Below are 14,995 nucleotides of genomic sequence, written 5' to 3' on the forward strand. Positions count from 1 at the left end.
GGCATTGATCCTAGTCTAGCTAATTTAAACAAGTTAACAAGGCTGAAATCATCATAGATCCCTAATGCAAATATGAAACAGTCCTATATGAAACATACTAACAAGATCCTAATATGCAAAACTTTTCAAATTTTTAGGTTTTTCTATGCCATAGATGAAATACAAGTACTAACATGATTATGATAAAAATTTGAAATAAGAAAACAAAACACAACATCAAATGTCATCTCAAACCCTCCCCCAAACTTAAATTACACAGTCCCTTGTGTAAGAAAAATTTGGAAAAGGATTTAAGAATCAAGAAACAACATAAAACCAAGAAATGCAATTGTATAGACAAAGTTAGAGTTAGAGTATTACTTGGGATGGGCTGAGGGTGGGATTCATTTATGAAAATGTTACCAAGTGCTTAAGCTCCCTCCCTAGTACCTGAACCATAATGCTAAAGAAAACAAGATCAAAATAACAAGAAACTTAAACCAATATGTACAAGGATACCTTTGGGACTTCCTCCCAAGTGAGCTTGTTTAAAGTCTCTAAGCTTGATTTTGCATACTTCTTATGCTTTGGAAGAGTCATAGAGAGGAGGTGAAGTCCCCTCAGTTCTTAGAGATTGCATTGCTCCTCTTATTCCTGGGTCAATGCTAAAAGAACTGTGTCTGTTAATAATACTCAGACCTTGCCTTGCTTTATTTGGAGATGAACTTCTCACTCCACCATGAAGCTTCTTAATTTGCCCCCTTATCTCCTCATCCTTAGTTGTTAACTCCCACACTGGATCATGCAGAATGTTGACAGTTTGAAGCTCAAACAAACCATCAGAGGAAGGATTTCTTGGCTCTTGTTGTTGGTGAAGCTCGGGGATGAAGTCTGGGTATTTTCGGTGACTTGGTACCACTCGGTCGAGTGACTTAAGGTGCTCGGTCGAGTGGTAGGTCGAGCAGTAGGTCCAGTTCTCTCTTTTTACCTCATTCACACCCTCAAAAATTTCAGACTCAGATTCATGACCTTTCTCTTTAATCCTGAAGGTCTGTCCATCAATAGTTGGCTTCTTCTGCTCAAGCTCTTTAACTTGTGGCTTATCCTTCATTTCAGCATCTTCTAACAAAGGTTCATGACTCAAGACCATCATTTCTTGCTGATCAATAGAAGCCTTGTAATTTTTCAGCATTTACTCTTTAAACCGTCCTGGAAATGGCAAAGGTGGCTGATAGGGAGGAGGAATGAACCGAACCGGCTTGCTAGATTCTTGAGCAATGACTCGATCAGGCACTCGACCAGGCACTCGACCATGTGCATGGTCGAGTGTATGGTCGAGTTGTGTCTCAAGCTCAGTTCTCTTCTCATTCTGCAGCTCTGGTTGAAGAAAATCCTCCCCAACTTGGTTGTCACTGTCCTCAGTGAGTTTTGAAGGTAGTTCTTTGAGAGAGATAGCTTGGGCAGTGGCATACTCATTTAGATTGTCAATTGATGTCCCATTGAGTTGTCTAGAAGAAGAAGATTCACTCTTGCTCTCAAGGTGAAAAATTCTGCAAGTTAAAGCTTCAATCTTGATATTAAGGGCACCATATGTGGAGTCTATCTTGTTTTTCATCTTTGTGAGCTTAGTACTTTTTTCCATATCTCCAATAGCTTGGCCTTGTAGCAGTTGTTGAAGCATACTCTTCATCTCTTGATCTAGAGCAGGAGCTTGTTGGAGTTGTTGTGGAGGATAGACTTGAACCATAAACTTCTCATCATCACAAACTACATGTACTTGCTTTTGTTGGGTTAGAAGTAGTTTATCTAGCTTCTCAAGCTTCTCATCTAAGGTTTATAGTTCCTTTATATGCCATTCCTCATAATCAACACCTCCCCTTAAGCTGCTATCATATTCCTCACTATAATCTCCATTAGACTGAGCAAAGTTCTCTATTAATTCCAAACCTCCAGCTACATCTCTATTCATGAAGCTTCCATTGGAGGCTGTGTCTAGGAGCATCTTGATATTGGGAAGAACACCTCTATACAAAGTACACAACAAATATTCACTGCTGAATCCATGATGTGGGCATTGTGTTTGATATCCTTTGAACCTCTCCCATGCCTCACAAAAGGTCTCATTGTTCTTTTGGAGAAATCCTGAAATTTCATTCCTCAAATATGCAGTCCTTGAGCTAGTGAAGAACTTTGCAAGGAATACCTTCTTACAATCAATCCAAGAGGTGATTTTTCTAGAATGTAGAGTCTTCTCCCACTGATGTGCTTTATCTCCTAGAGAAAAAGGAAACAACCTCAGCTTCAAGGCATCCTCACTAACTCCATTTATATTGGTAAGGCTACAGAGCCTATCAAACTCATCAAGGTGTGCAAGTGGGTCTTCAGTAGGCAGGCCATGAAATCTGCTGCTCTTAACCATTGAGATCAGACTAGTCTTGATTGTGAAGGTTGTGTTGTGGATAGGAGGAGGCATTATCCCATATCTCTGAGTATAAGTAGTGGGAGCATCACTATCACCAATCTTCCTTCTCCTTTGAGGTTCATGCAGATTCTGTGGAAGTTCCATTTCCACCTCTTTTTCTGTTTTTTTAGACTCTGAGCAGGTGCTCGACCAGGTGCTCGAACAACCACTCGACCGTTTGCTTTGAGGTACTCGGCCGAGTGCCTAGTCGAGTGGTACCTGAGAATCAAAACACAACAACAGAACAAGAGATAGGTGAGTAATAGAATCAAAAGTAACATAGATTAATCTTGAAACAATGAAATCTCGACTGGAACATATAAACACCCTAATGGCAACGGCGCCAATTGAAACCAGGATTTTTTCAAGTATCTACTTATGAATGAATGAATGATGCAATCAAACAAACAAACATAAGTATTAATGATCAGAATGTAATGCAAGGTGTTTCAATACCCTTATGATGTTGTAGCATAAAGGATGTCAATCCATAAAGAGTGTGATATGTAAGCAGTCAAGATGTGATCAATGCATTCAAGTTAAGCCAAATATAATTATGATTTGTTTCTAACAACCTAATGACAATAATGAAATGCAATGAACTAAGGCAACTTAAGAAAATACTAATGCTGAATTAAACTGTAGAACAAGTGCAATAAACAAGACTAAGCAGAATTAACTAATAAGCAGAAGAAAACATGAACATAACAATGCATAAGCAAGAAAGTAAAATGGAGCTCGACCTAGCACTCGGTCGAGTGCATGGTCGAGTGCTGTGGTCGAGTTGCCTTGCGAATCCACTTCTTGATACTTTCAGTCCTCTTGTTTAGCTCCAGAAATAACACCAAGTCCTTCCTTACCCTTTTAGAGCTCCATAACACCTAATAATACTCCAAATGCACAAATGTATGCAATGCATGCTTCTAAACATCCTAAGTGTATATTTGGACATAAATGGTTATAAAACCTAAGGAATCATTTCTATATGATGCAAAACATGAACTAAACAAGGCCTTAAATATGGTAAAATATAGTAACATCAACACCCCCAAACTTAGTCTTTGCTTGCCCTCAAGCAAATAAACAAGACATAAGTAGGAAGGTGAGGTTTGAAAGTGGGATCTTAGAACCAAATAACTTACTAATGAGCTACCTAGAATCAATGTCCAAGTTACTAGTACTATGATGCAAGGTGAATGAGTTGTACTTAAAAACTTTAGACAGACCTATCACAACCTCTACTGATTCAAGCCTTAGATATCCACATGCATTCAGATCAATCATTTCCTTTAACATTCATTAAGCAAGAACATGAATCAGATTGTGCAATGTTTAAACTCATTTGGCTTGGAGATAAAGGTTTAGAGACAAGGATGGTCTCTCTTTAGAGTGGGGCTCATTAAGTCAAGGTTCTCTCATAAAAATGGATTGAGTTTTAGAAGAAGGCTAAAGGTAAGAACTAATAGACACATACAAGAACAAAACCTTGTCTACCCAAAGGCACCCAAAGTGTTTGATCCTAACATTCTAATCCCAAATGGTCCTAGTTCTACCCTTTGTCTTCTTCTCTTCTCAAGTACCCTTTTTCTCTTTTTGTTTTTAAGCCTTAGGAGAGGTTTCTTATTTGAATCAACTAGTGTAATGGGGACTTCTTTCTTATTGCTATGGTTCCCTTTTCTTCTTAATCTTTAAGACATAAAAGCTTTTTGCTAGACTCTTCTTTTCTTTCTTTCTTTTCTTTGGTTAGAACCATCTTCAACATTCTTTATACTTCTCATTCTTTCACTAGAGCTTAAATTCTCTTAAACACATTCCCCTCCTAAAGACTCTAACCTTTTCTTTCTTTTTTTCTCTTTTCTTTTCTTTTCTTTTTCAAAACAACCAAGTCCCAAACCCAAGAATTAAACCACCTAGTCCTATCTAGTTTGAAAATTGCAAACTAGAACTACACAAGGCTTTACTCTTGTCAGCTCAAACCTAACACTTTCTACCAAGCTCAATCCCAAAAAAGGCCTTACATACTCAAGAATAAACATGGCTTGAAAGAAGGGTTGGTTAAGGGTAGGAGAAACTGATTTAAAAGTGAAATCAGCTACTTGGATCAACAAGAGTGGTAAAAAGGAAAAAGATGATCCAAATATGTGTATGGTATCCATGAGTTTAAAACTATGCACAACCAGATAATTACAAGTCAATATTAGGTTCTTATAAGTAGGAAATGACATCAAATCACAACATGCTTCAATTTAGACCAAAATGCAATATAGGAATTCAAGGCTTGGTTCAATCTTATGTTTCTAGCTCACTCAACTAGCATCAAAGTACTATTAACTTGGGCATTGATCCTAGTCTAGCTAATTTAAACAAGTTAACAAGGCTGAACTCATCATAGATCCCTAATGCAAATATGAAACAGTCCTATATGAAACATACTAACAAGATCCTAATATGCAAAACTTTTCAAATTTTTAGGTTTTTCTATGTCATAGATGAAATACAAGTACTAACATGATTATGATAAAAATTTGAAATAAGAAAACAAAACACAACATCAAATGTCATCTCAAACCCTGGGTCGAGTGCCTGGTCGAGTGCCTGATCGAGTCATTATTTTTTTTTTTTTCTTTCTCATTCTTTATATATATATATTTTTTTTTTTAAGAAAATACTAATGCTGAATTAAACTGTAGAACAAGTGCAATAAACAAGACTAAGCAGAATTAACTAATAAGCAGAAGAAAACATGAACATAACAATGCATAAGCAAGAAAGTAAAATGGAGCTCGACCTAGCACTCGGTCGAGTGCATGGTCGAGTGCTGTGGTCGAGTTGCCTTGCGAATCCACTTCCTGATACTTTCAGTCCTCTTGTTTAGCTCCAGAAATAACACCAAGTCCTTCCTTACCCTTTTAGAGCTCCATAACACCTAATAATACTCCAAATGCACAAATGTATGCAATGCATGCTTCTAAACATCATAAGTGTATATTTGGACATAAATGGCTATAAAACCTAAGGAATCATTTCTATATGATGCAAAACATGAACTAAACAAGGCCTTAAATATGGTAAAATATAGTAACATCAGAATCGCCCTTGGTAGTTAGGTCCACTGGGGAAAATCCTAACTTTACAAATGATTGCCAAGTTGAATCAGCAAAGTGACGGCTACCCGAGAGTAACAAAGTGGTTTGTGCTGCAAAGCGCACCTCCGGTGGTTGAAAGATCGGCGGGAAGAGTCGGTAACCTCGGTTTGGATCGGCGATAGAATTTAGGTCCACTAGAGAAAATCCTAGTTCCACTAGAGAAGACCACGGTAAGGGAAGAGTATGTTTGGTGCCCGAAATTTGTGAAGAGATTCTCTCCGGTGGGTGACAGATTGGTGGGGACATACAGTTTTCGTTGGTGTGAATCGAGACAGGTTTTATTAGGGTTTGAGAAGGGTGAAAAAAAAGAACAAATTGAGGAAAAAACCTAGAAAAAACTGATAGAGAAGAGCTGAGCAATGTCGATTTGATCCCGATGCCGGCGGGCAAAGACCTCACCAGCGCCGGGAAGCTTAGTTGGGGAAGGTTTCTTGATAACCGTGTCTAGGAGAAAATGGCTTTATTCTATAGTCCCTTTTTTCTTGTACACCTATGAGTAGTTCTAAGTGACAATTTAAGATGAGAAAACTAAAAACAACTCGTATGGGAGAGAATCTCAATGTAAAATAGTAAAGGACTATTAAAAAGTCTCTGTTTCTCCATGGAAACTCTTTATTTGATTTTAACTTAATCAGTATTCCTAATATCTTGTAGACTTCAGTACCAATTATTTTGCAAGTGAATTAACCATCCACTTACGGTTACACCAGTCAGATTATTTTTCTATCGATATTAAGTCATCTTCAATATCAAATTCACTTGCTACCACAAACGTCGCTTGTCACCCTTATCTCAAACTTAATTAATATAGAAGCACCCCAACTTCATTTTCCATATTTATTTCATCATTTAGAAAAGCAATTTGAGATCTCATATTTCTTCGTTGTATAACCATCTCAAACAATATAATAAAATCATCACTTCTGAGTTTCTGGATCTTTTTAGTTCTTTTCGTGCAGTAGTAACGAGTGTGTTAACCCCTAAATCGTTATTCGTTTCTCCCAATTGATTGACGTCATGACGTGGATCTTGCATCTTCATCCCCACATCAGTGGCATTCGTGCATGGTTTATATAATATATATCATAGAGGTTTGGAATTTTGTTTAGCAATAATTTGAAATTAAATATGGTCAGTCTTAAGAGACCGTTGCTAATGGCATCTGTTGTATTTCTCTTAGCTGATTTTTATACAGAAATAAGCGGAAAGCCAATGAAAAAAAAAGAAAGTTATAAAGACATATAATTCTTTATTTATATAACTATTTATTTAGATGATAGGAATGAAGTTGAAAGCATATACAATCTAGGGATCGACAACCTTCTACGACACATACACAATCATGAAACAACTTATAAAATGCTAGCATACTGAGAGTCTAGCATTTTGTCACACACATGACAATTATTGAAGATAAGGAACACAACACCATGGAAGATGACCACCCCTCCACGCATATGTATATGTTATCTTCTCCGATATGGTTGTTTAGGCTGTTTCAACGGCAGTAATAGAGCCCTTGGTGCATAGAGTAGAGCATATTTCGACACATTGTTCAACCGCTCCATTAACAGTTTCACTTGGATCTAGTCACCAAAACAAAACTGGAATGACTAATTGCAACAAAAATAACAATAATATATTGAGCTTGGAGAACGGTTGCTTTACCGGAATCCCTAAGAGTTGTTAAGGCACCGCACACAGAGGAGGTACATCCCAAATTACAATATTCAGTGACAGTATCACCTTAAGTAGAAGAAAAAAAAAATGCAACTTAATTACATAAATTTGAGTTCTTATTGCATCTTGTAACAAATAGCATAATATAATCAAATAAATAAATCAATTTACCTGCAATTCCCAAAATGTCATGAGGAAGAAGACTAGGACATACAATATTGGCCACGACTATTTGACATTTACTAATGTCTGAACAATATTGTATCCCTTTTCCCTTAACCATGCAGGCACTATAAATGATCCTGGCAGCCCGGGTCGGGCAACAAGCCTTTAAAACTACCGCATCTACTTGAATTTGCGCCATCATAAGACTCATTATGAGCATACTTAATATCATTGTTTTGCCTTCCATCTTTTGAATGATAATTATTTGAACACAAAATATATGTAGAGAAATCACTTATAAGCTTGTATTGATGAAATGGTTGATGAAACAAGACTTGCTTAAATAATAGTTTCTCTACAATTCAATTTGCCACCACATACTTATTTTGTCACATTTATCACATTATGTATATAGAATATAGACACTGACAGGACCCGAATATTATTTGTTTTTACGTGTTTTTTGTTTCTTTGTTTTAAGTACTAACTCTTTTGTGGTTGTAGGAGTTTTGTTTTTGATGAGTGTTTTGTAGTGACGAAATGGATGAGTATGTCTCAATTCGGTTGAGCAGAGTAGTAAGATGTGATGGTAATGAAAAAACATAGTAGTAGAAGAAGCAATCCCATAGTTCCTTGCTAGAACTGCACTCAAAAAGAAGATGGTCTTTGGATTCCATTGAGGCACAAAAAAGGAGACAATTATGGAAGTGCAGAGATACTCCATTGTTACAGCCTATTATGTTTCGAAATTCTCTTTGTTATTGGGGCTTTAACCATGTTTTCTTAGTGGAAAAACCTTGAATCTCATCATGGAAAGGTTGATAAGCATCATTATGTGATATGCAGTTTCGAAATGTTTTTGAGAAATTTGTTGAGATTCCACCTTAAACAGTGTAAACGTTATCAGGCGCTCGAATATAATAGAGCTAATTAAATGTTTTTTTGTTTATTACTAAAGTTACGGTTAGTGGTTCTCTAGAGATAGAAGGGTATTTGTGATCTCTAGTGTCTATTAAGTGTAACAATTTAAATCCTACATATTATTGTGTCCCTAGTTCTCTTACATAGACCTACTTCAAATCAAATACTCTTTCTGTATCACAATTTATCATTGTTAAGAATTTTTTATCATAAAAATAATTTTCTGTAAATTTTTATCAATTTATGTTAGGAAACTATAAATTTCAAGAATCATTAATTGAAAATTTTAAAAATTAATGAATTATTATTGGTTAATAGTTATGAATAAATAATATATTTATAATTAAAGATTATTTTATTTTTAATTAAGTGAAAATCCTAAAAAATCATCTTTTGTAATACAGAGGAGATATAAAAAAAAAATGGATTTAAAACATAATATATATGTTGGTTAAGAAGATGCATGGATAAAAAAAAACAATGATGATAAATGTCCCTACAAACCCAAAAACAAAAACAATGATATACTACCAAAAACAGATATTTCTATTTTTTTATTTGCCATTATAAAAACGAGGCATTTTTATCTATATTGTTTGCTTCATTTTTTTATCTAATTTTTTTTCTATACTTCATTCAAAATTCACTGATTTTGTTTATTTATATAGTAGTTTCTATTTCATATTTTTAGAACGATATTTTTCTTTTTGACAAAGTATAATATGTAAACTATACTCTCTCCGTTTCAAAATATAAGATGTTTTAGAGAAATTTTTTGTTTCATGATATAGGATGTTTACAAGTTTATATGCAACTTTTAGATTAATTTAATATTTTATATTATGTAATATTGTTTCTGATTGGTTGAACTTGTTAAAAGTAAAGACTTTTTAATCTGTGTGCTTTAGCTAAAATATTCTATATTTTGAAAGGGTGGAAGTATTATTTTGAATACTTTTTAGGAATTATGTAAATTAATAAAAATACATGCTATATTTTGTGTGTTTATAGTTTTATATATATATATATATTGCTTTGTGATTATAATACATATACCCCATAAACCCCATAACACATATCAAAATTCAAATAAACCACACACCAATCCAAATAGTAATAATAATATTCAGTTCGCTTGCTACCACAAACTTGGTTTGCCACCCTTATCTCAAAGCTCAAGATAGAAACACCCCAACTTTATTTGCCACGTACAATGGTCTAGACTCTAAGAGTTAAGACAAGCTTTGCCGACGACCTCTCTATCTCAAGCTCAGTCCTAATTGCCCCCACAATAATGACTTTTATTTTTTTTGTACTACAAATTTTTCTATTAAAATAAAAATGTAAAATTTATAAAGTTAAAATAAAATTTTCTTTTTTTTAGGAGGTAAAAATGCAATTTTTTTAAGGATCAAAGTATAAATTTTATTTTAATAGGGTCAAAATGTAAAAATTGTTGGAGTTAAGATGAAAGTTTTAAATTTAATGGGTCAAAATACAAAAAATTTAAAGGGATCATTTTGTTATTTATAAGTAAAAATATACCAGATTTTTTTTAATGGAATCAGTTGACCTCCTCCCACCTTACTGGCTCCGCCCCTGTTTGTTCGTTTGGTTGATGCAGGCAGCTGTGACTGCGGCAACGACAATAGTTGTGTACTTGCGTCTGCCATAGCTGCAGGTATCTGCGTCAACCAAACGAACACGCTCAATGTTATAAATTCTTTAAAACATATATAATTGATTAAGAGTCTAGAGGACAAGAAAAAATAGAATGCTTTGGTTCTACAATTGATTTTTCCAATATTAAATTCGATTTGCATCGTCAATCAATAAATTTGACTCAGTCTATTATTTCCTAAGTACAAATTCATGTCATATATACAACGGTACATCTCTTAATCTTATATATATATATATATATATAAGATGAAGGAAGTTTCTCCATGATTAATAACACATCATCATCTCTTCATTAACTAATTTTTGTTTTTTTAGTATCAAAACTTTTCTACTAATTACTCTGGTAATGAAAGATTTTTAAAAAATTTTAAACAGTTGATGTTTTATTAGTTTTTGAGGGATTTTTTAAATAACAGAATCTTCTCTTCCCGTGGGGACAGTTTGCAGTTGAGTAATCCAATATAGACTCTTTAATTAGATAGGTTCAATGGTTCGTGACATCGAACATCTCTTCTTGGTTTCGGTATTTAGACGTCCAGTCATACGTACATGACATTAGTATTGGTTTCGGATTTCGGTTCTTAAACCATATATATAAGGGCCACGGTCGAAAGTTTCAAAACTCTAGCCCAATCTCAATAAACGAGTGCAGTAGCTAGCAGTACTGCCTTTCATATAACACAAGTAAATTATTATTGCATCTCAATATTATTGTTTTACACTACAGTATAACTAAACTTAGACTGATATGTTAAGATCTCTTAGATCTTTTTGGTACGTTGAAAGCCAAGAATCAATTATTTTAATTTCTTTCTCTCTTTTCATCACCAGCCACTCCGGATCTCCTTTCCTCTTCAAATTGATATCTTGACAATGCGAACCTGCTCATATATTACATTTACAATTAATATTACGGGAGAGTTCATCATATTCAAAAAATATTTAATTTGGTGGATAAAAATGGTTTGAAGAAAACTGAATATTAAATAAATTACCATTATTTGTGGTGATGGCAACTACACTATCTGAAAGATCCTCCAAAACCCTATAATATATGAAAAATTATCTCATAAAATATTGTATATATATAGTATTTCATCGATAACCTATTCAAACAATTATGAATAAAATTATTATGCTTATTTACCCGCCAACGCTGTAAGGATCTGACAGTCCATTAGAAAATATTACATTGCTCCCAAATCTTCGGAGGATTATCTTGATATCCTGCATTAGATATATTTCATAATAAGATACACCTAAAAATAAAAATAAAACGAAGCAAAACTGTGTCTAAGATTGATTGGGAGATCGTGCCGTAGATCCACATTTTGACGAAGCCATCATGTTCTTTCCACTGCTGTTGGGTCGCCGGAGTGGCAGTGGATGTGCCGTCGAGATGGCCTAGAACACCAAAGCTGAGATAATGAGTCTCAAATAGCTCTCTCCACACGTCATAGTTAAGTTTAGCTATGTCAAGGGTTATGGGGATGTACGCCTTGATCTGGGAGATGCCAAACGGTTTATCGGATTTTTGAGTTGCGTCGGTCATGGCGATGTACTAGAAAAATAGAAGAAAACATAGAGAGGAGCAGAGCAAGAAAATCGAAGAACAAGAAGAAAGAGAAGTGAGAAACAAAGAGAGAGAAAAATGAAAGAGCGGAGAAGGATCGAGCAAACTAGCTGGAGGCTAGGGCTTCTGATATCATGTTATAAGTGAAACTCTGTGGAGAATGTTATTCACGATGACAAAGTATATATAGGATCCAATGTACAAATGAGATCGAATCCAATATCATATCTATGCTAGAGGAATATTCTAGAGATTTCCTATATTTAAATATATCGAAGATCACACGGATCTTAACTATCTAACTAACATGCTAAGGCTTGAGCCGTGTTCAAATACCCCAACGTACTCGCGCTTCTTTTACTGATCCAAATGGAATCGTCTTCCCATAATACCTATGCTGCATTATATAATGTATGTACTTACATGCAAACATGGCTACAACAAATCTATATAAACACACATATATACACTGATACACACACCTCTATGTAGACGCACAGCGCTTTAAAGTGAGGAGCATTGTCTCTAAGAAACCGAAGGCAGACAAATCAGTCTCTAACGATGATTCCAGTCCAAGAAATGCTAAGATTGGTGCGTTCGCTTTAGCACCCGCCCAGTGCTTGGAATCGATGGCGTATCGTTGTTGAAATGTCAGGTAGCTTTCCGGTGTGAATGTGAAATGGTCCAGAATCTGATTAAAGTAGAAAAACTTAAAATCAGATTGAGCCACTTTTTGTGTTGGTCTGTCTGGTGCATTCTTTAGCAGATTTGGAGAAATCCCAAGTCGAGCGATTTTGGAGTGTGCGGGACAGATGAAATAAGATGATGATGTTGAGAATATGAAAAGAAAGAGAATTGTAAATGGAAGTGACATTTTTTGAGTGTTGTTTGTATATCAATCTTGAACTTAGTCAGCTTCCCAAGTCCATCCAGCAAAACCATTATTATATAGATCCTCAAAGGTTATAAATGAACTAAATTATCTACTTAAATGAGTTTCTGCCTTTTGTGCGAATTGTTTGGTATAAAGCATCAAACGTGATATCGATATTTGTTTAAATATGTTTTTGCATCAGTGCATCACACATATATACGTATGTATGTATGCTTGTTTGTTTTTTGTATATATGTACGATACGAAAACTATGAAGAACCTCATTGTAAAAATAAATTATAAAATCAATGTAATTGAGAACGCTGAAGTTTTATTTGGATTCTTTCTTTTTTCTCTTTCTTAATAAGAGAGACCACACCAATGGAGAAGCCAATTTTGTCCCGGAATTGGAGAAATGTAAGCGTACGTCCACATTTTTTATAAAGAGTTATAGCATAGAAAGAAAGAAAAAAAAGTAAAATTGCGTATTAAATGGTATCATGTTGGTGAAAGTTGCGCGTGCAAAGCGATGGGCAGACATGTTGACTGGATTAACACCACAAATTTTACATGCTTTGCTTCATGAATCTGCAATCATTTCTTATTTCTTTTATGTACATAAATATGTAACGTCACCGAATGTTATCATATAGTGTGGTGTCTTCGGCCCAGACTTCCACTTTCTTTTTTTCTTTATTATTGATAATCGAATCTTCAACTTAGAGACCATAGACCAATCATTATAATATTTAAGATGTGATGCATCTAGACCATATATCATTTTTCTCCTGACACAATAATTAGTCGATAAACAACGACTCGAATGGCTTGCCAGTTCCATGTCTATTTAGAAATAGGATCTACATACATTGATGCATAACTCAATATGCTCTTTCTCCTCGAAATATATTATTGTTCAGATTAGAAAACGATGGGCTCTTGATGTATACTATATAGAGAATTCTTTTGTCCAAAAAAAAAAAAAAAAAAAAAAAAAGAGAATTCTTTAACCCAATAAATTTGTAAATGTTTTTGTTTTTTTTGGGTTAAAGAATTCTCTAACAACATGTACATTCTCTAACAATATATACTTTTAAAAGTATATATACATGTACATTTATACGTAAAAAATGACTATAAATATAATTCGTTCATGCATGCATAACATAAGTCAATTTATGAACAATTTAATTATTAGTGTGAAAATGCTAAACTTACTAACTAAATATTAGCGTAACATGAACTATGTTGGGAATTGTTTGGTTGGGACAACGAGAATGTGACATGTGAACACTCAATATTAGCCTAACCCTCGCCTTAACAAATACTTCAAAGTCGATATTTCCCAACGAAGCTTGAGCCCTCAAATCCTCACCACTGGATTCGGGAACGCCGACGTTCTGAGCGATCAACGCGTCATCTATCAGCGCAACGTTCATTCGCGGTTGTTGAAACTGTTCCAACTTCGTGTCGAACGCAAGCGTCTGGTCCTTGAATTGAACGAATATCTGTACGGAAGTGTAGTAAACCGAGAGTTGGTGGTTGGGCTTGTACGACTGGATGGTGATTTTGAATGTAGCTGACATGTAATTGTCGTTGGTAAGGGTAAAGTTTTGTACAAACGCGTTTTCAACACTGTAATGAAGTTTCTTGCGTTTGGTTACGAGCCAGGTAATGAAAACACTAGAGCTATGATGAATATTATGGTAAATATGAAGAAGATAACATGGCGAAGGCTACGGCGGCTTGACGAAGTTATCGGAGGCATTGGATCTAGCTAGAGAGTTTTAAGGTTACACACTGGTTGATTTGGATGATTTTATATATAGACATAGATAATGCTTCGGATTCTAGAATCTGATGTTTTTTTGCTTCAGAATCTTACGTTTTGTGTGTGTGTGTGTGTCAAATATCAGAATCTTACGTTGCTTCTAACCTTATGATTATTTTATCAATATTCTTTTCTTTATATAACGGAGATGCAAAACCGAGATCCTAGGTAATCAATTTTGATGCATAAAAGAATTTAGTAGAATCTATCTTAACCCAATTCAGATTTAACCATATGAAATCGTCTCTCGTTTCATGCAATTAATGCGCTAATGCATTTTATAAAATTAATTTAAGAAGGCAAAAAAAAAAATTTGCTGGAGGCTGTTTTATGAAAAATAATGTTGACTTTAATGATTATCAAGTCAAGATGAGAGAATCAGACTAATTGAAGAAGAGAAATATAAAACTATGGAAACTTTACAAATTTACCTTGTAGGGAACAAATAACTGTCTCTGTTTTGATACAACAAACGTTGCCTCCATCCCTCTTTCAAATATGGTTTACGACGGCAAGCTAATCATCATCTGGTTTCTGTATGAAAACCTAGACACTTCCATCTTAGGATTTCCCACTTTTACCTTATCTTGAATTGAGCTTGCAAAATTGGGTTACAATTTCCAAAATATGTGTTTTAGTTGGGCTTATATTGATATTAAAAAAAATGGGCCATAGACAATCT

At 34.7% G+C, this 14,995-nt stretch overlaps 1 protein-coding gene, 2 non-coding genes and 1 pseudogene across 5 annotated transcripts; 1 reads left to right on the forward strand and 3 right to left on the reverse strand.

Moving 5' to 3' along the window:
• Nucleotides 1-2,036: 2,036 nt before the first annotated feature.
• LOC147929354 (small nucleolar RNA R71) lies at nucleotides 2,037-2,142 on the forward strand. Its single transcript, XR_015579040.1, has one exon. It is a non-coding gene; the product is annotated as a small nucleolar RNA R71 (small nucleolar RNA).
• Nucleotides 2,143-6,815: 4,673 nt separating this feature from the next.
• LOC104736300 (uncharacterized) lies at nucleotides 6,816-7,808 on the reverse strand. Its single transcript, XR_015577987.1, has 3 exons — nucleotides 7,438-7,808; nucleotides 7,255-7,332; nucleotides 6,816-7,172 (listed from the first exon to the last, which is right to left on the reverse strand). It is a non-coding gene; the product is annotated as an uncharacterized LOC104736300 (transcript).
• Nucleotides 7,809-10,711: 2,903 nt separating this feature from the next.
• LOC104736301 (uncharacterized) lies at nucleotides 10,712-12,589 on the reverse strand. 3 transcript variants are annotated; one of them, XM_087481338.1, is made up of 5 exons: nucleotides 12,091-12,517; nucleotides 11,353-12,005; nucleotides 11,183-11,262; nucleotides 11,031-11,080; nucleotides 10,712-10,916 (listed from the first exon to the last, which is right to left on the reverse strand). In XM_087481338.1, the coding sequence occupies exons 2-5, from the start codon at nucleotides 11,380-11,382 to the stop codon at nucleotides 10,774-10,776; spliced, it is 303 nt and encodes a 100-aa protein (XP_087337464.1). In that variant the 5' UTR covers nucleotides 11,383-12,005; nucleotides 12,091-12,517; the 3' UTR covers nucleotides 10,712-10,773. The 3 variants fall into 3 exon arrangements, 2 of the variants coding, with proteins under 2 accessions (XP_087337464.1, XP_087337463.1); XR_002034825.2 differs by lacking the exon at nucleotides 11,353-12,005 and having other exon boundaries at nucleotides 12,091-12,589; XM_087481337.1 differs by having other exon boundaries at nucleotides 11,353-12,521.
• Nucleotides 12,590-13,613: 1,024 nt separating this feature from the next.
• On the reverse strand, nucleotides 13,614-14,329 carry LOC104736302 (uncharacterized protein At1g08160-like; annotated as a pseudogene).
• Between the last annotated feature and the right edge of the window lie 666 nt (nucleotides 14,330-14,995).

The sequence above is a fragment of the Camelina sativa genome, chromosome 13, assembly GCF_030686135.1.
Source record: "Camelina sativa cultivar CO46 ecotype springtype chromosome 13, ASM3068613v1".
NCBI classification, from domain to species: domain Eukaryota; kingdom Viridiplantae; phylum Streptophyta; class Magnoliopsida; order Brassicales; family Brassicaceae; genus Camelina; species Camelina sativa.

Coding starts and splice junctions, on each gene's coding strand:
- LOC104736301 (XM_087481337.1), bottom strand. CDS start 11,382: ATGATGGCTTCGTCAAAATGTGGATCTACG. Junction 11,263..11,352: donor CGTCAAAATGTGGATCTACG/GCACGATCTCCC, acceptor TATCTAATGCAG/GATATCAAGATAATCCTCCG. Junction 11,081..11,182: donor GATCCTTACAGCGTTGGCGG/GTAAATAAGCAT, acceptor CATATATTATAG/GGTTTTGGAGGATCTTTCAG.